The sequence below is a fragment of the Chinchilla lanigera genome, unplaced genomic scaffold (genome assembly GCF_000276665.1).
Source record: "Chinchilla lanigera isolate Chin_1 unplaced genomic scaffold, ChiLan1.0 scaffold00010, whole genome shotgun sequence".
Lineage (NCBI taxonomy): Eukaryota > Metazoa > Chordata > Mammalia > Rodentia > Chinchillidae > Chinchilla > Chinchilla lanigera.
The window spans coordinates 14,077,083-14,096,183 of NW_004955411.1; the positions used below are offsets into that span (position 1 = coordinate 14,077,083).

General features: G+C 39.5%; 1 protein-coding gene across 1 annotated transcript in view; it reads right to left on the minus strand.

The window, feature by feature from the left end:
- Positions 1-15,660: 15,660 nt before the first annotated feature.
- Positions 15,661-19,101, minus strand: part of Cga (glycoprotein hormones, alpha polypeptide) — a 75,555-nt gene continuing 72,114 nt past the window's right edge. The window contains exons 2-4 of the mRNA XM_005377714.2: positions 18,121-18,227; positions 16,949-17,133; positions 15,661-15,992 (exon numbers count right to left, since the gene is read on the minus strand). Coding sequence (XP_005377771.1) covers positions 15,915-15,992; positions 16,949-17,133; positions 18,121-18,220 — 363 coding nt within the window. The 5' untranslated portion in view covers positions 18,221-18,227 and the 3' untranslated portion in view covers positions 15,661-15,914. The remainder of the gene's footprint in view (positions 15,993-16,948; positions 17,134-18,120; positions 18,228-19,101) is intronic.

The window sequence follows — 19,101 nt, forward strand, 5'->3', positions numbered from 1 at the left end:
CAATTGTAGTTTCTGAGTAGTGGGGTCTTGTATCATTTTCTTCACTAACTTTTGTACTTTTCTATGTTGCTGGAATCTTTAAATGAGAATGTTTAATAAAATTATCATTCTTAAAGAGGGCCTCTCTGTCATATCTAAAAATGTCTACCCACTCCTACCCCATTAATCTCTATCATTGCATGCTACTGGTTTTCTATTTAGTCTTTATCACATTTTGTAGTTATGTATTTATGTGGCGTTTATTTTGCTTATTTACTCATTACCTTTCCTCTTGACTACAAATTTCTCAAGGGAAGGACTATTTTTTACAATTTATTTATTGCACTATTAGTGATCAATCCCAGGAGTAGTCTATAACTGTGCTGTATCCTCAGCTCACTTTAGTTTTTATTTTGAGACAGAGTCTCCCTGAGATGCCCAGGCTGGGCTCAAACTCATGATCTTCCCACCTCAGCCTCCCAGGTTGCTAGGATTACAAGCACGTGCCACGGTACCCAGCTAAGGCAATGCTATTTTATCCACCAATGTATACTCAAAACCTAGCACAGGGACTCATACAGAACAGATGCTAAAAAATATCTGTTGCTTAATGCATGAATGAACTAATAAAAGTATGATGGGGATTCAACATACATTGGAGAAAATGAATAATTCTGTTAGGGAAATCCAGGGAGACATCTCAGAGAAGGGGATGTACGAACTGAATCTTGAACAAGTAATAGGATTTTCCCAGTGAAGCAGAACATTCTGGTCAATGAGAACACCCAGGGCAGGAATCAGAGACATGAAAGATACACTTGTCTATAAAACAAAAGGTGCATATAGCTAGAAGACAGACAGTTATACAGGGAAGCAGTACTGCAGGGATGAGTTGGAGGCACCTGTAAACAGTCTTGTCCTTTGAAGAACAGGTCATTCATGTCCATCTAGAGACCCGGTATCCCAGACAGGGACTGCAGAAATTAAGTCAGAAGGATTTTTCTTCTTGCTAACTTTTCACCTTGAAATCATTTTAAACTTGCAGCAAAATGACAGAAATAGATTTCCCATGCATCCTTTACCCACTTCTGTTAACATCTTGCAAAAACAACATAATTCAGAGAATGAAGGAATTAATAACACTAATGAAATACTTGTAACTAGCAGCAGATTTTTTTGTGGATTTCCCCTTTTTTCTTGTCTCTCCTGGGACACAGTCTAAGAATCCTGCCTTGCATTCGGCTGTGTCTCCCCAGTCTCCTGCTATCTGTGGCAACCTCTTGTCTTTCCTCGTCTTTTATGAACTTGACACTTTCAAAGACTACTGGCCTGTCATTTCTATAGATTGTCCTTCAGTTAGGGCTTGTTTGATACTTTTTGTGATCAGATGTAGACTATGCATTCTACGCCCTCCCCTGGATATTATTTTGAGGTTACGATGTTGATAACACATTATTTCTGGTGATGTGAACCCTGGTTAGTTGGTCAAGGGGAATGTCCACAAACTTCCCCACTGTAAAGTTATGCTTTTTGCCTTAGTATATTGAAGTATTTTAAATAACTATTATGGTGTATATTTAACTAATAAATGTATAATAAGGTAAATATAAATAATATAAATGATTACTATGATGAAGTAAATTAATATATCCATCATCTTATGTAGTTGGAGTAAATACGTTTTTGACCTCACAAGTGTTTTGTTTCTCCACAAAGTTCTGGCCACAAATCTAAGCATCTAACAATGAACCTTGCCCTCAACAATGAGCACTGTGATGGTGGTTTTTCAATTTCCTTCATTTCTTCCACATTTATTAATTAGAATTCTTCTGCAAGGAAGAGATGTGCCTTCTCCCCATTTACATTACAATTAATCATTCATATAAGTATGAATGTATGGATATTCATCTTATTTTCTGGATTATAATTCATTACTCTTTCTATTTATTTTGTCACTCAGAATCAGTGGCGGTGAGCCTATGGCACATGTGCTGCAGCCAGCTGTTTGCTATCGTTGAAAACTCTGAAAGGATTTGCCACCACTGCTCAAAATGTTTTACTTTCGATCACTGAAATTCTTTTAGGTTGGTTCTGTGCCTTTTCAATGTGCCTCTATCAACAGGAGATTCTTCAGGTTTTATTTCTGAGACCAAAATGTACAATAGATATTGGAAAATGGGAAGAAAATATTCAGACAATGAGGGGAGCAGAGGAGGGGTAGGAGGGAAGGAAAGAAAGGACAAGAAAATATAGAACAAAAAGAAAAAAATGGAAACAAAGCTTTTAGAAATGAGATGGAGAGGGATTGAAAGGAGGGGAGGACAAAGGGGGAAGAAGAAGCAAGATGTATCATATACAGGCGCAGACTTCCTCTGCTGAGTGTTATTATGTATATCTAAAATGTGCCAATAAGATAAAAAATGCAAGAAAAAGGAAATGGTGAAAAACTTAAAATTGGACTCATGGAAAGATTGTGCTGCAATGCTCTACGCCAAAACAAACAAACAACAAACCCTCATTTCCTCCTCTAACATTGGAGTACACTGATTGGAAACCTGGGGTGACATCAAATGCTGTTATCACAGTTAATATTTTTTTTTGTTGTTGTTGTTTTTTTTGGTTTTTCTCCGGTATCGGGAACCGAACTCACGACCTTGCACTTGCCAGGCAGGCGCTTTGCCGCTGAGCTAAATCCCCAGCCCCTTATTTTAAATTAAATTTTTCTGCTTCCAACTTACAAGTGGATGTGAGGACAGGGTGAGAGGAAAGATGCTGTCTGGGAGAGGGTTGTCAGAGTCACCTGTGACGCCTCAATCTCATCTCCTTTGAGGTTGCAAAGAGCACCTGCTACCTTGTGCTGTACATACCTTGTATGTACAGCATCCTATAAATCAGTTTTGATGGAAGATGAAATGGAGAGAAACCATATTATAAGAAATTTTGGAAGTGGGGACACAGGTGGTTGGCTAACCTCCTCCTATGCTGCCCTTGCACAGACTTATGGTCCTTTTATACCAGAACTTCAATCTACTAATTCCCTGAATTCTCAGGTTCATCAGACTTCCCACAGAACAATTCTGGAGAGCAAACAGAGTCCCCTGGGCTAACATAGATCTGTCTTTGAGGGTGAGGAGAGTTTTAGAGGAAAATAGCGGGAAAGAAAAAGTATTCCGGTGTAGCTTAAGTACCAGTATCCACGCAAGTCTCCCACAACTCCCAAATTTGACCACAAGTTGCTGCTTCCCACTTTTATGTTGTTATTGAATTAGGTCAAACTATAAGATAAAAGTACATTATTTCTAATCTAAAATATAATCAAATATTTACTGAAGTTCTGGCATCAGAGATAAAAGAAACTGAAAACTTCAAAGGTGGATGCAACTGACTTGTGCCCTTAGAAAAATTGTGGTATTGATATTGAATTTCTTCAAAGATATGGGGTAGAAATTTTTGAGAGGAAACTTCCTGAGGTGCCCAGCAAGAGAGCCTACAGCGTGCCTAGCCTCCCTGATTCTTTATACCCCTCACGCCTTATGCCTCTTTTCCCTCCTCTTCCCTTCCTGAGGGGATGGGTTGGGTCAGTTAGTACAGCCTACAGGTCCACTGCAAACTCCTTCGTGTGAATTTCCAGCAGATTGTGACTAGCTAGGGGGAGGGAGCCAATGTCCTTCAGAGGTCAGGAATCTCATCCCAACTATTCTGAACAGTCAACTGGGCCTATTACTCCCTAAAACATTAATGGTGAATAAATTTCACCATTTTATCAAAATTTGGCTCTCAGATTCATACCAAGAGACACATGAGTAAATGAGCCCGTAGATATGTTCTTTTCCCAAGCACAGGAGAGAAAGTGGACTTGGAAGAACAAGCCTCTGAGAGTGCTTAAAATATTTTCATGTTCACTAATATAAAACAATACAGGCATCAAAGCAAGTGAAGATGCAGCTAATACTATTCCTTGGATCTTAAACTTGTAACAAATTACTATGCAATTGTAGTGTGAATAGTCCTCCAAACCCAAGCCAAGGAGACTCCACCTTGTACTAGAGCCCCGTTGAGCTGTTCCTTTGGTGTTCTCCAGGTGCTGCAACTTCTTTCCATCTTTTCATGTCATGGTACAAAGGAAGAGAAGCAATGAACTGGGAAGATTGGGAGGGGGGATATCCGTATGTCCATACGGAGCTTGGTTAAACAAAAAAAAACTATACATACGAGAAAAGCATGAAGTATCAATGCCGTATAAGACTTTCAAAGAAAATATATTCAGTATGGCAATTCAAAATTTGAGTTTCAAAGAAAATATATTCAGTATGGCAATTCAAAATTTGAGTTTATTCTTTTATAACTTTTGTTAGGTTTTGTTATTGAAATGGCTACGTGAAGCTCATCTTTATGACTTTTTAATGATAATCAGTAAAAGTCTGTAGGTAATGAGAAACTTTAAAAGTCATTATTTCACAATCATCCAAAATTTTACAATAGTTTAAACTATATGTAAAGGCCTAACAGGTTTTCTTCTTCTTTCTTTACAAATTTAATCTTGAAATTCTTGTTATAACGCGAATGGATTTTGATGTTTAATTTTAGTTTATGGAATATTTTCATGTAATGTTGAAGCTATAATTTGACAAGTCCACATGCATTAGAGATGTCACCCTTAGCTAGTTAGATGCTACTAACAGGCCACATCAGAGGTACATTGACAGAAGTGCCCTGTTATGGATTATATCTAGAGGTACCCCCAAAGCCTCAGGCACTCATAGGTGGAGCTTTTGGCAGTGACTGGATCATGAGTGTATAATACTGGATTATGGGTGTGCATGTAGTAACTGGACTGGTCCACTAATTGGATTAACATAGTTCTAGATGTGGCTCAATGAATTTACTGAAAGCAGAAAACCCATCCTGCATGAGAGTGGTATCAACCACTAGGCTTGTATCCTGGATGGAATAAAAAGAGAATGAAAGGAAAAGGAAGAGGCAGCTGCTGGCTGCTCTCTGCCTAACCTGTCATGAACTGTTTCTCCTCTTCCACCCCATCCCCCTACCGTAGAGCTCTACCTTGAAGCTGGTCAACTATGGACTGAAACCTCTACAAATTGTGAGCTAAAATAAATCCTTCAGCTGGGTGCAATGGCACATGCCAGTAATCCCAGCACTTGGGAGGCTGAGGCAGGAGGATCACCATGAGTTCAAAGTCAGCCAGGGCTATATGGCAAGACCTTGTCTCAATCAATCAATAAATAAATAAATAAACAAATAAACAAACAAACCTTTCCTCCTTTAACTTATGGGTATCAGGTGGTACTTAGTTCATAAACTTAATTCATTCCACAATTCTGGTCATGAACCAAATTGATCTCAAACCGAACCAAATTTCCCCATGCAGTTCCATCTAAATAAGGGTAATCTGTTCTGAACCATGTGTATTTTTAACCACAAAAATATGAAGCAAATTACAGTACAGAATGAGGAGAGAGTACCGTGTCCAGCACAGCTCTTGAGACTACAGGGGGAAGACGGTGGAGGATGAAGAAATGAAGACAAGAGTCAGGATGCAGAAAGCTGAGGTCAGGTGGAGCCCACTCTCCAGATGGGAGAAAGGACTGCACAACAGCTCTAGTGCATTTACTTATACAATCAACATAAGAGGCTGTGTACAGAGAATCTTAGGGAGGGCAAGGTCTGGCTCCCAAGAGACAGCACTAACTTTCTTTGAGGCAACTTCTGGTGTGGTGGACAAGAAGATGGGTGGGGAGGAGGTTCTGTTTGGAGGGAGAGCCCTGCTCCATAAGGACATCAGGGAGATCTCCTTTGGGGGTTTCCTCTCTTGTCCCTTGGCTATAGGGTCAATTTTGATAAAAAAAAAAATCTTTCCAATGTCACTTGTTTTTTTCCTGTGCTGCATAACCCACCAGAAATGACAGACCATGCTATCATTCATCAGATTCAACACTGTTCATTACAGTTATGTTGGGGTGGTTCTTCACAAAGAAATCCTGGCACTCGTTCCATTTTTCCATAGTGAATTTTATCACATCACTGCTAACCTCCTCCCTGTCTCCCTCTTCCTCAGTAGAATACTCTTCAACAAGCCCTTTCTGCTGCTCATTCTGGAGCTCAACAAGATTTTTGATCAACTCCTCCTTAGGGTATTCAACAAACTCTTCCATGTCTGCACCATCAACATCCAGACCCATACTCTTGCCCATGGACACAATCTCCTCCACTACCTGTGCATCAGACCCTTTAAAGTCATGTTCAGTGACACATTCTGGCCACAGTTTTCTCCAGCCTGAGTTTAAGATCCAGTATGTGACATCTTCCCAGGTTTTGTCAATGAGGTGGATGCAGTGGACGACATTGAAATGTTTCTTCCAAACCTTTTCAGAGTCAAGGGCATCTCTTCAGTGACATTAAAATACCTGTTGAAGGCATCTGTGTGTATAGCTTCTTGAGGTTGTGGCTCACTTGCTGGTCCATGAGCTTCAGAAGCGGTATTGTGTTGGTGGGAAGGAGTTGACCTTTATGAAGTCATACTCAGTGTCCACATCATCTATGAAGGCTGGAGGGTACACTGAGGCACTGTCCATCAGAAGAAGGCACCTTTCAGGCAGTTGGTTGTCAGAAAGATATTTCTTGATGGTGGATGCTAACACTTCATGCAGCCATTCCATGAACAACTGCCTTGTAGCCCAAGCTTTCACACTGGCCCTCCACATGGCAGTCAGTCTGGCCTCATTGATTCTATGCCTTGAATGCACGAGGGGTCTGGGAATGGTACACCAGTAGTGGCCCAATCTTCAGATCAGCACTTGCATTTTCACACAGCAGAAGAGTTAATCTGAACTTCATGACCTTGTGCCACAGCAGTGCCTTTTCTTCTGTGTAATATAGGTTGTTCGGCATATTCTCCCATAAGAGCCCTGTTTCATCACAGCTGAACACTTGCTAAGTGGTATCTCCCTTGGCCCTCATAAATTCTGTGAATTCTTTCTTGCAGGCTTCTGCAGCAGCCTTGTCAGCACTGGAAACCTCACCATGTCTTACCACACTGAAGATGCCACTTTCCTTGTGGAATTCATCAAATCACCCTCTACTGGCTTTAAATTTATTACTTGTTGGCCTTGTAAAGGGGTTTTCTTGCAGTAAATCACTGTGTAATTTCCTGGCTTTTTTCAGAGATCATAGCTTCACCAATGAATGCTATCATCTGCCAGCTGTTTCTCATTTAACCACACTAACAAAGTTTTTCCACCTCTACCAGCACTTGTGCCCTCCGCTTAGTTAATATCATTACTCCTTTTGCCACATCAGCTTCTTTGATGGCACTTTTCTTCTTCAAAATAATCGAGATTGTCAACTTTGACATCCTGTACTCTGAGGCCAGATCAGTTACCCGAGTACCATGCTAATGCTTTTCTACAAGTTTCCTTCTTCAATTCAGTGGTTATTTTTTTCAAAATCTTCTCACCATTCTCATTCTGTACTTTCTTGCTCCCTTCCTTACTGTTCTGCACTTTCTTTTCACCTTCATTACCACTCTGCACATTCTTTTTTCACCACCATGCCTGCTCTGCACTTTCTCTGGAGCGACACTAGATTGCATAATACTGTACAGTACTGTATTGCTAAAAAGCACACAAAATAGCTTTGCAGCAAGCGTGCACAGGTCTGTCTGTGACCTCAGTCTCAACGAAAGGAAGCTACAGCCACGTGTCAGAGCAGGAAATATGGCCACGTTTGTGTTCATGTGGGAAAGATGGTCGTGGTCATGTTTGTCACCCAATATGAAGCACTTGAATAAGAGCAAAATCTTGCTGAATGCTTTTGTGCACAAACTGACACAAACAGAAGCATTCGAGAACCAAGGTATTACTATATTTGTCCCAGCAACGAGAAAGTAACTAGGACAGACCCCATAAAAATGAAGATATATGTGCCCAGTCATCTTGCTAGGCATCTCCAGAAAAGTGCACCTTCTAGGCAGCCTCTCCTACTAACTCTCCCACAAGTGCATGACCCCTTGTCCACAAGGGGCAGCAGTGAGCTTTACAGCCCTCCAAAATAGCGCAGTTAGCCTTGGGGGAGCTACTCTTTAACCAAGCTCAGCTTCTTGGCGCTGGAGGCTGCCTGCACGTGTCTTCCGCTTCAGAAACCACACAGCGCATACTCAGGACCCATTTTCCCAGTCCAACATGAACACGTCTCTGGCTTTTTGACTCTTCCACATCAGTGTTTTTGCGGAGACACATAGCTGCTAGAACAACTGCGGTGGTAACTTCAGTTTAATTTAGATAGTTATGAAATTCTCTCCCTAACACCCAGGATTAATGAATGCTTTAGTTCCTGCACCTTAATTTCAACCCAAGTACCTTCTAGTAGCCCTTTATAGGCGCAGCCTGTCCCATTGCCTCCACTCTCAGAAGGACGCGTTGCATTTCTAGGTGGAGCCCAGGTCTCTGTCCTTCTTCTTCCTTTGTCTTTCAGAAGCATCTTGGGCAAACCAGTACCCTGCTCTGCCTCCCGTGTGATCTTCACTTACTAGGCTCAGCCTTAGTTCCAGCTTTGCCTCGCTACCACCAACATGAGTTAGCAGTTGAAAAAAAGAAAAGGTGTATAGAAATAAATTTTCACATTCTAAAATTCTACTTGCTGCCAGCTTATTTGAAAATCAATTACTGTTCATAATTTACAGCTAAATGAGTGACTATAATTCTTGGAGAAAATAATTACAGTTTTAGCTCTTTCCACTCTCCCACTCACTGCAAACATCCTATTAACGAAAATGGTGTTAAAACAATATGTTTGTTGGAAACTTTCTTACAAATTTCTGATTTTGCCCGAAGCTTCTGCCTGCATCTTCAGAGTCTCCTCCCTGACCCTTTTTTCCTTTATTCCTCTTTGCAAAGTCTCTATTTGCAATTACTTGAGAAGAGTGAGCCTGGAAGTCAGGTTCAATAGAAAAGAAGTTTTCAGAGCGTGTGCTTTCCTGGGGTTCAAAGGGGAATTCATTAAAAAACATCTAACTGTTATTTCCTTTTCATGTCTTGCATTTTGAAGTTCAGTGCAATAATTAACCTCTCTCTTTGCTCAAAGGAGACTCAGACTTAGCCTCAGTTCTTTATGAAAATGGTGTTTAATGTTTATAATTCCATATGGTAAGTAAATTGGAATAGGAGAATATGGAAATCCTACTACTCTTTTCAAACACAGAAATTTCTTTGTGCTTCTCCTCCTGAGGGCTGAGGTAGTGGTGAGGTCCTAATTAAGTTTGGAAAAGAAGTGTCTGAGGAGGTGCTGAGCAAATCAAGACTATGAGGATAACACTGGAGTTCAAGCTTACAGACCAAGCATCAGTAGACAACTCACAGTTTAGATTTCATTTCTTTTGCTATTGTTCCTCATACTGCATGAATCTCCAAAAGAGTTCAATGCAGTGTGTAAGGAGAAATAGGTTCTTTGTAGGTAAAACAAAGCCTTCAGAACTTTGGGAAGAAATTAGGTTTTCAGAGAAGCAACAGGAAACTGGAAATGCCCAGGTGCCCGTGCATTCTCAGGCTCCACACAACTAAAGCTTCAAGTGCCGATCCCAGTGGTGGCAAACCCATGACACACATGTCTGTCATGACACCAGCCAAGTCACCCCAGCAACCGAGCATCAGGGGCCGTATGTGTACTTGGCAAGGAGTGGCAGACACAGCTGATGACGACATGAGTTGCAACTCATTAGCCAGAATTTGTATGAGCACTTGGTCCCTAAAAGGTCCACCATCACTGGTCTACCAGTTAAATGGACATGGTGCTCCATCCCTTGACTTAGAATCTACAAGGGGCACACACAGTTGTGTCTTTATTCTTTCCTAATGGTCGGTTCCTTCCTCCCATTGCCCTTGTCACTATCAGTACACCATCACAACCTCTTGACAAGACCCCAGCTAGTGATCCGGGGTGCAGTCGCTCACCTTTTCAAATCCCCCATTATTTGCTGCCAGAATGACTTTTCTAAACTGCAGAGCTGAATTCCTTTAATAGAACTTCTTAAACTTTCACATTTAAGAACTCCTAATGCAAGAAGAAAACAGGAGGTTTGGGAGGGATCACAAGAACAAGATCTGGAAAGACCCATTCACAGCATGAAGTTTCTTTTTAAGTCATTGTTTTCATCTTAGTCTTGCTGTTCTGCTTTCTAGTCTGTAACACATGAATTTCTGTTTTAAAATGAAACTCACATTTCCTCTAACACTTAAGTGAAATTGATCCACAGAAACATGCTTGTTCCTGTTGCATCAGGAACCCTCAGAGCTTCTAGTCTGAGAAGCCAGGAATTTGGCTAAAGTCCACATTTCTTTGCATGTTACTCTGGGATCCTTTTTTTTAAATTAATGTATGTTTGTAGCTATTGTATGGAGTTGGTACATGTACATAATACACCTTCATTCTTTTTTCTATTTTTCTGTACATATCCTTTTTATTTCTTCCTCTTGCTTTGATTGCTCTGGCTAATGTTTCAAGGACAATACAGGAATGGTTACAGTGGACAGCCTTGTCTTGTTCTTGACTTTATTCTTGCCTTTTATCTTTTTTTTTTTTAAAAAGAAAAAGAAAAAGAAAAAAAAAAGGGGGGCGCTTACCAAATTACAGACAAAGAGGTAGGAAATTATCAATGGTTATTATTTTACATATTGTTATCTACAAGATAGTTTCTCAGGAAAACAAATAGACAAATAATAGTGAGTTACAGGCAAAAGAGGTAGGAGATTATCAATAGTTGTTTTACTCTACTTAGGTATCTTCGAAAGAAAATAAATGGAACTATACATGAGTGACCTACTGAAAAATCATTAACTATTCTCAATGGTTGTTGTAGGAAACACATAATAATAAACATGCATCCATTTATGAAGTAGGATAGGAACAATACAAACATTACAGAGTTATGGATAGATTAGTAGGAAAATATTAATGACTGCTGTAACACATGTTGGTATCTTAGAAGTGGTTTCTCAGGAAGACAGAGATACACAAGAAGGATCTAACAAGTAGTTACAGCCTAAGGGTTGTCAAAAATCAAGTGAACCGTCTGGGGCCAAAGCCATTTTTTGTAGCATCTTCTCTCCAGCCTCCCATCACATTGGGACCCCGCAACCAGTTAGTGTCCTCTCCCCAACTGGTTCTCAATGGCAGGAGCAAGAGTGGCCCGTTGTATAGCATGTATTCCCAGGGGTTTTTCCATGTTTGAATGATTCACACACGTCCATGGGTGGGCATCTGCAGCCAGTGCGTGGTGGGCCAATTGTGTCATTGTTTCTCTGTGTCATGATAGTTTTCAATTGAGCAGCAGCGGCCAGCCTGAAGGCCAGCGGGCTACAGCACTCTCGGCCGCATGGCTCCCCATGCACCAGGGGCCCTCCCTCCGGGGGCCTACGAGGCAGGGAGCGAGCTGCCGGGGAAGACCGGCGCTTCCCGCCCATGGCTCCCCATGCGCCAGAGGCCCTTCTTGCCTTTTATCTGTACCCCGCCCTACTCCTTCCAATTCTTGGTCCTTTTCCCATTTGCAAAGCTCTATTTCCATCATTTTTTCTTCATTTTTCCATTCTCTTTCCTTCCCCTTCCTCCCTGCTCTACATCTTTTTTTCTCCCATCCATTTGAGAAAGATCTCCCTACTGCTATTTACCTATCTTCTGTTTACACACACACACACACCTATAATCCCAGCATTTGGGAGGCTGAAGAAGGAGGATCACTGTGAGTTCACAACCAGCCTGGGCTGCATAGTGAGACCCTATCTAAAAAAAAAAAAAAGACAAACCATGCAATCTTTAAATTTGTGTGTTTGACTTACTTCACTTAACATTGTGGTCTCAAGTTACCTCCACTAACCTACAAATGCCTCAAGTTTACCTTTCTTAATCACAGAATAGTACTACAGTGAGTGTAAATACCATATTTTCTTTACCCATTTATCTGTTGATAAGTATATAGGCCATTTCCAAGAATAACTATTATAAATTATGCTACTATAAACATGGGTATACTTGTATCTCTGTGAAATGATGTCTTTAACTCTTTCAGGAAAATACCAAGAAGGGGAATAGATGAGTCAAATGGAATTTCTAGTTTTAGATTTTTAAAGAATCTCTACACTGATTTTCACAGTAGTTGTACCAGTTTACATTCCCACCAACAATTCAGAAAAATTTGTTTTTCCCAACATCTTCACCAGCATTTGTTATCATTTGATTTTTTAATGATAGACATTCTTTCTGAAGTAAGATGGCATTTCAGTGTAGTTTTAATTTGCATTTCTCTATTGGCCAGTGATGTTGAGCATTTCTTCATGTATTTATTTCTCAATTGTACTTCTTCTGAGAGTTATCTATTCACTTTGATTTCCCATTTTTGATTGAGTCTTTTATTTTGGATGGTCTAATTATTTTAGTTCTTTATATATTCTAGATGTTAGTCCTCTGTCTGAGGAATAGCTGGTAAAAACGTTTTCCCTTCCTATAGGTTGTCACTTCACTGTGTTAGTTGTTTTCTGTACTGTTCAGAAACTTTTTAATTTAATGTGATACCATTTGTTCATTCCTTGTGTTAATTTTTGTACCACTGGGGTTCTGTTCATAAAGTCCTTGCCTATACCTATGTCTTCAAAAGTTTTACCTGTTTGTCTTCCACCAAATAAGTGCTTCTGTTTTAATACATAAGCACTTGATTTTAATTTGGTATATGGTGAGATATATGGGTCTAGATTCAATCTTCAGTATGTGGATACTGCATCAAGTTTTTCCTGCACCATTTATTTACCGAGGCTACCTTTCCTCCAATGTATGTTTTTTGCCACTTTGTCAAAGATCAAATAGCTCAATGCATGTGGGGTTGTTTATACTTCCTATATTCTGTCCCATTGATCCATATGCCTGTTTTGTGCCAGTACCATGCAGTTTCAATCACAGTAACTTTGTAGTATAGCTTCAAATTGGGAATTGTGATGTCTCCCACTTTGCTTTTGTTATCCAGGATTGGTTTTTGCAATTTTGGGTCTCTTCTTGTTCCGTAGGAATTTTAGTATTGTTTTCTATAGACCTGTGAGAAATGCTGTTGATATTTTGATTGAGATTATATTAAATCTATATATCAGTTTTGGAAGTACAGCCATTTTGATTATCTTGTTCTGTCTATCCAGGAACAATGAAAGATATCTTTCCATTTTCCGATATCCTTCTCGATTTCCTTTTGCAGAGTGATGCAATTTGTAGAGGTTGTAGAGGTCTTTGTAGAGGTCTTTCACTCCCTTGGTTAGATTAATTCATGTTTAATTGTTCTTGCTGCTGTTGTGAATGGTATTGTTTTCCTAATTTCTTTCTCAGTGACTTTACTCTTAGTGTATAGGGACGCTATTGATATTTGTGTGTTTATTTTGTATCCTGCTGCATTGCTGAATTTGGTTACTAATTCTAAGTGCCTTTTGGTGGAATTTTTGGGTCTTATAGGTGAAAGATCATGTCATTTACAAAAATGTTACTTTGACTACATTGTTTCCCATACATAGCCCTTTTATTTCTTCCTCTTGCCTTGATTGCTGTGGCTAATGTTTCAAGGACAATACAGGAGTGGTGACAGTGGACACCTTGTCTTGTTCCTGGCTTTAGAGGAAAGATTTCAGTTTTTCCCCTATTTTTCTCTGCAGCTGTGCCCCCCAAAACAGCTTCCTCTTATCCAGTCACACTGAATTCCCTGCAATGCTATGTCTACCATACTGTCTATAATTTTAACATATTTGCTTATGCTATTTGCTCAACATAGACTGTACTTCTTCCCCAGCTACCTATTTCTCTTCTTGACTCAACCAAGTACCACCTTGCCCTGGGAAGCTCTCCATGACAAAATTCAAAAGGCTGAATTAGCCATCCCTACCTTTATGTTGCCAAAATCTAGACCCCTCTCATAAGGTATTTCACACTAGATTGTAACCATGGCTCTCTTCCCCACTGGTCTCAATTGCTTCAGATAGTATTCATGTCTTATTTACACTGGTCTTGCAAGGACCTACCTCAAACCTGGCACGTGAATAACTGGCAGGCCGGTATGATGCCAACATTTTACCCCTTCATTCCCTCTATCAAACAAGATTATCTCACACTAATTCCACTCCATTCATAGATGTGGCAACTGTTTTCCTCCCCTAAGGCCCTCCAACAAACTCTCAGGCCTGGCATGCAATGGATTCTCAGTGAATGTCTGTTAAGTATTTGAATGAATCAATGATCAGCACCATTCTTCTCTCATATTAAGCCACACAGTCTTTTCTCAACCTTATCGTCTATAGAATCCTGATATCTCTGAATTCTCACAAACTAACAAAATATCAACACTTACTAGGCATTCAATAAATGTACAATAAATGCTTTATAAATGAATGAACAAAAGAATTGATGCTTTCATGCATGTTTTCATGTTTCTTGAAAAGCATGCACACCCCCTTTAACATTTTACCCTAACATCACCTCTGTTTACCAAGCTGCTAAGGAACTGGTTTGTTACTCAGAAATGGAATCTTGACACATCCATGATAGCTGAAATTTCTTTTTAAATTTTATCTGTGACTGGTGCTATTTCTAAATTGTAGACTTATGTTTTAAAATTTTAGGCTCCTGTAGGAGTAGAGCTTTGGGGTAGCTTTGATCTATGATTTAATGGGTATAAAGCTGTTCTCTGAAAGGAAGATCCACCTTGTTTCTAAATGTGAGTGCTTGGTAAATGCAAGTTTCAAGTATGGAACCTACTTAAGACTTTGTGCTATAGCTAAGTAAAAGTGTTTGCTACTCCACCTAGCCCACAGCAAGTGCTCAGTGAATATCTTCCTCGTTATTTATGCATTCCCACCCAGACCCAAACACATGACAGAAGATCCAGTGTCTCTGGAATTTTAGAGAAATACACCATTTTAATTGATGACAGTGATACTCTCCTTAGCCACCATTTTGTTACAGCCTGTCTGCCAGAGACTAACAGGATGTACTTCATTTTTGATCAGGCATAAGCCAAGTAGAAACTTCAGATTGGGAAGGATTTTGCTTTTCCCAAGCCCTTACTTAGGTCAGTAGTTTTTGTTTGGTTGGTTAGTTGACTGGTTGAGATTATTGTTTTGTTTGGGTTGGGTTTCGGTTTGGGAGGTATTTTTCCAGTGCCAGAGATAAAACTCAGGCCCTTGTACAAGCTAGGCCAGTGCTCTACCATCATGCTTGACATCGTATCCTTTTGTTTAGTGATTGCACACATTTACCAGTAAAATGTTTCGGATCAGACATCCCCAATACAAATATAATTATTCATTTATAAATTGTATACATGCATTACCATAATATTGTAACTAGTTATTGTAAAATCCATCAAAATGGAAACTTAAAAGGTGTCATAAAAATTAATAGAAATAGAAATTCTTGTGTGTGCTTCTTCCATACCAGTGGACTGTCTCATAACTAGCCAGCTGGCTAAGCTAGAAACAGCTTGTTTCTAGATGACGTGGTGGGAATAGGATTCTCTGAAGTCAGATCACTAAGTACACGTGGTCCAGTCTCACCCATTGGCACTCTCCTTTCAGTAAATTTTACCAAAAGCAACTGGCTTTACTTTTAAGAAAAAAGTGGTAACTCAGTGATTGAGTGATACTTAAAGGCTTTATTTCCAATGGAACCAGCTTTTCATGGTTGTGCTAAATGCTCTATTTCATTCTGGATGAAAAGAGCTAGACTGCTGATTATACTGTAGGATAAGGAAAAAGCAATAAAGCTGCAGTATACCCTTGAAGCGCATCAAAATGGTCTGGTAAGGAAAAGGAGGGCTTTAACTTGCAAGGCTACAAACACTGAGCAACTTGAATCTCCATCCCTCGAAATCAGGAGTCATCATAATGCACTTCACAAAATATTTAAAATTTGTGATAATAACAAGTGCTGCAGTGGCATTCCGTGTGGTTCTCCACTCTGGTATTTCCCGTAACTGTGACCTAAGAGGGAAGGGGGAAAAGAGAGAACGACAAAATTGGGAAATGTTAAGCAAAATTATAGCCATCTGAACTAAATAGATGATTGCTACATTTGCATACTCTTTCTTTCTCAGTGATGTTTTTGCTAAAAGTGTAGATGCACATTTTCCTAACCTGCCCTTCATTCTGAATAATTGCAGCCTGTCCTCCCAAGGTGACTGGCTCTCTTCATTCTTTCTTCTTTTCTTTTTCAAAATGGTGTTGGGAGTTAAACCCAGACTGTTATGCATGCTAGCAAAGTGCTCCACCACTGAACCAAATCCCCAACCCCTAAAACCTCACCAATTGATTTTCTGTACTTATTTTGTGGTGCTGGGGATCAAACCAGGGTGAGGCAAGTGCTCTGTCACTCATCACATCCCAACTGTCCCCCAAAGCTTTTTTGAGACTTCATTCTTTATTGACATATAATAGTTGTACATATTTACAGGGCAAAGTGTGATAATTGGATACATATATGCAATGTATAATAATCAAATTAGAGTACTAACACTTTGATCTTCTTTAACATTTATTTTTTGTGTTTGGAGACTTTGGACTCACCTTTTCTAGTTCTCTATAAAGTATAAAATAAATTGCAGTGAAATATTGTCACCACACTGTGCTCTGAAACACTAAAATTTCCTCCTTTTATGTAGCTGTATTTGGTCTCAATACCCAGCCTCCCTCTATTCACCCTCCCCCTGACCTTTTCTAGCTTCTAGCCACCACTACTCTGTTCTATTATTTTATAAAATTGGTTTGCTTACCTTAGCCAATTATTTTAATTAAAGGCCACAAATGCAGCCCCTACCCATATAAATGCCCAGCAGAACATATGTCATCAGACAAATTTGGCCTTGAAGACCATGAATGTGCCCCGTGAGCCTTTCTCCATTGGGCTGCTAGAAAGCTTCTGACACCCGTCTTGTTTTTACCTTGGTAAATGCTTTGGCCACACAGCAAGTGGCCTCCGAAGTGATGTTCTTTGGAACCAGCATTGTCTTCTTGGACCTTGCTGGAGTGGGGTATGCCTGGGAGAAGCAGCAGCCCATGCACTGATAAACGGGGGCACCCACCATGGAGAAGTACATATTTTCCTTTAGTTTGCATTCTGGGCAACCTATCAGATCAAAAAGACAAGGAGTAAAAACTCAAAAGTGATTCAAAGAGAAGCTATGAGTATTTTCTTATTATGAGATGGTAAATATTTTTCCATTTAAAATGAAGAAGAGCTCAATCTTTTTGGCTATATGTTACTATTCACATAGAATATCTACTTATACAGTTACCTTCCGGGGAAAACAATCCTGGCAGACTTGCATGGGAATCTTAGTTACAATAATTTCTCTCCCTTGGAGCGTGGATCCTCTACCCCAGTGCTAACAGTATGCTTCGAAAGAACACAAAACCTGACAGATGAAAATGGTGTGTTTACCTGAAAGAATTTTGCTATTATTTTTTTCCCCAGAGAAACTTCAAATATTGACAGAGAAAAATATGTCAGAATTAAGAAAGCCTTATCAATGTACAGAGCCTGATATTGGCTCAGACATCTGCGCTTGGGACATAGGATTAAAATATTACCATTTCTCTAAAGAAAAACTAAAACCAATAGTAGCTCACAGTTTCAAAGGTAATGGAATTATATTAGCCATTATATGAGATTTTTCAAAGAATGCAGCAAAACAAATTTACTGCATAAAAATGATTTGGGGTTTTTTTCTCATGCATTAACTGATGTGAAAATATATCTACAAAGGCAATGATAAAATCTCAAGACTTCTGGGAGAAGTGGGGGTGCGGAACTGAGCTAACAAAATAAAGATTTTATTCTTATGAAATTCAGATAAAGAATAATCAGGAATCCATTTCAGATGAAAATGTGAAGGCTGCTACTTAAATGGATATTTAAAATACTATTTTCACTGGTTCATTTTATGAACCTAATTTAATTTCGTGTTCACAATCTACAAGTGCCTAGATATGTATCCAGCACTGAAGACTTACCACATTAGAAAAGGAGACAGAAATGTAATTAATGGAATTCTTGATGTATATTTAGCAATGAGATTGCAATATCACTTGAAACCCAAGTTTGGTCACATACCCTGCATTGTAAGCTCTCTCTCCGGAAAAGAATGGAGAACTTGCAAACACACACACAAGGTGGCCAGAATGGCAACTGCGTATTTTCTGCAGTAATCCATGGCACTCCTGCAAAAGACATGGCAAAAAATAAAACAGCAATGATCACCTAATCTTGTCTCACCTATTATAACAGCAACCCGTACTTTCAACATTACTGCCAATAGTAATTAATGTTTGACCCCTCTGCTTTTAGCTCCCCACACATTCTAAGTCCATGTAAATGGAAAACAACTTCTCTGTGAGAAAGAAGTAAAGAACCGAATCTTCCCACATACACAAAGAGAATTGGTCTTGATAATAACTATAATTATCTTTTTAAATGTGCCATCCCATTAAGTGTCCTTGTTTGTAAAAACACAGACCTTAAATAATATTTAAGAATGTTGAAGGATATATATGTGTATGTCCTTCCCACTCATACATTGCCAAGGTGGAGAAGAGAAAGAAAGAACTACATCCCTCCTGCCTTTTGTTCACTGGTGCCAGGTGGTCTCTAAGTCTCACTATCAGTGAGTAAGCGCTACCCAGCAACGTGCCAAGGGCAGACAGCGTAGAGTGTCGCTCAACATTTTCTATTTAGGTTTTCCATCTAGTACACAGAGCACGCCTTTGTTTAGACCTCTAGTTAGAGCTTTACCTAAAGGTTGTGAGTACGTGAGATCAAGCTATGCAAGGTCTGCTCAGCTGTGTGATTGATCATATCCCAAGCATTCAACTCATTGCATCTAACAATGGGATGAAAGGAAATTTGGATGTTAGCCCTACATGTCCCAAATAAAAATCTTATGTAAGATCAATGGGCAATTTTGGCCCCTATTTTTAAGTGAAGCTATTATGGGTTATTCATGTTTAAAACAGGAGAGATAAGAAATACAGAGTCATTTACCTATTAAAAGGACAGCTCAGAACACTTAAAGATTAATACCAATTTTATAGCAAC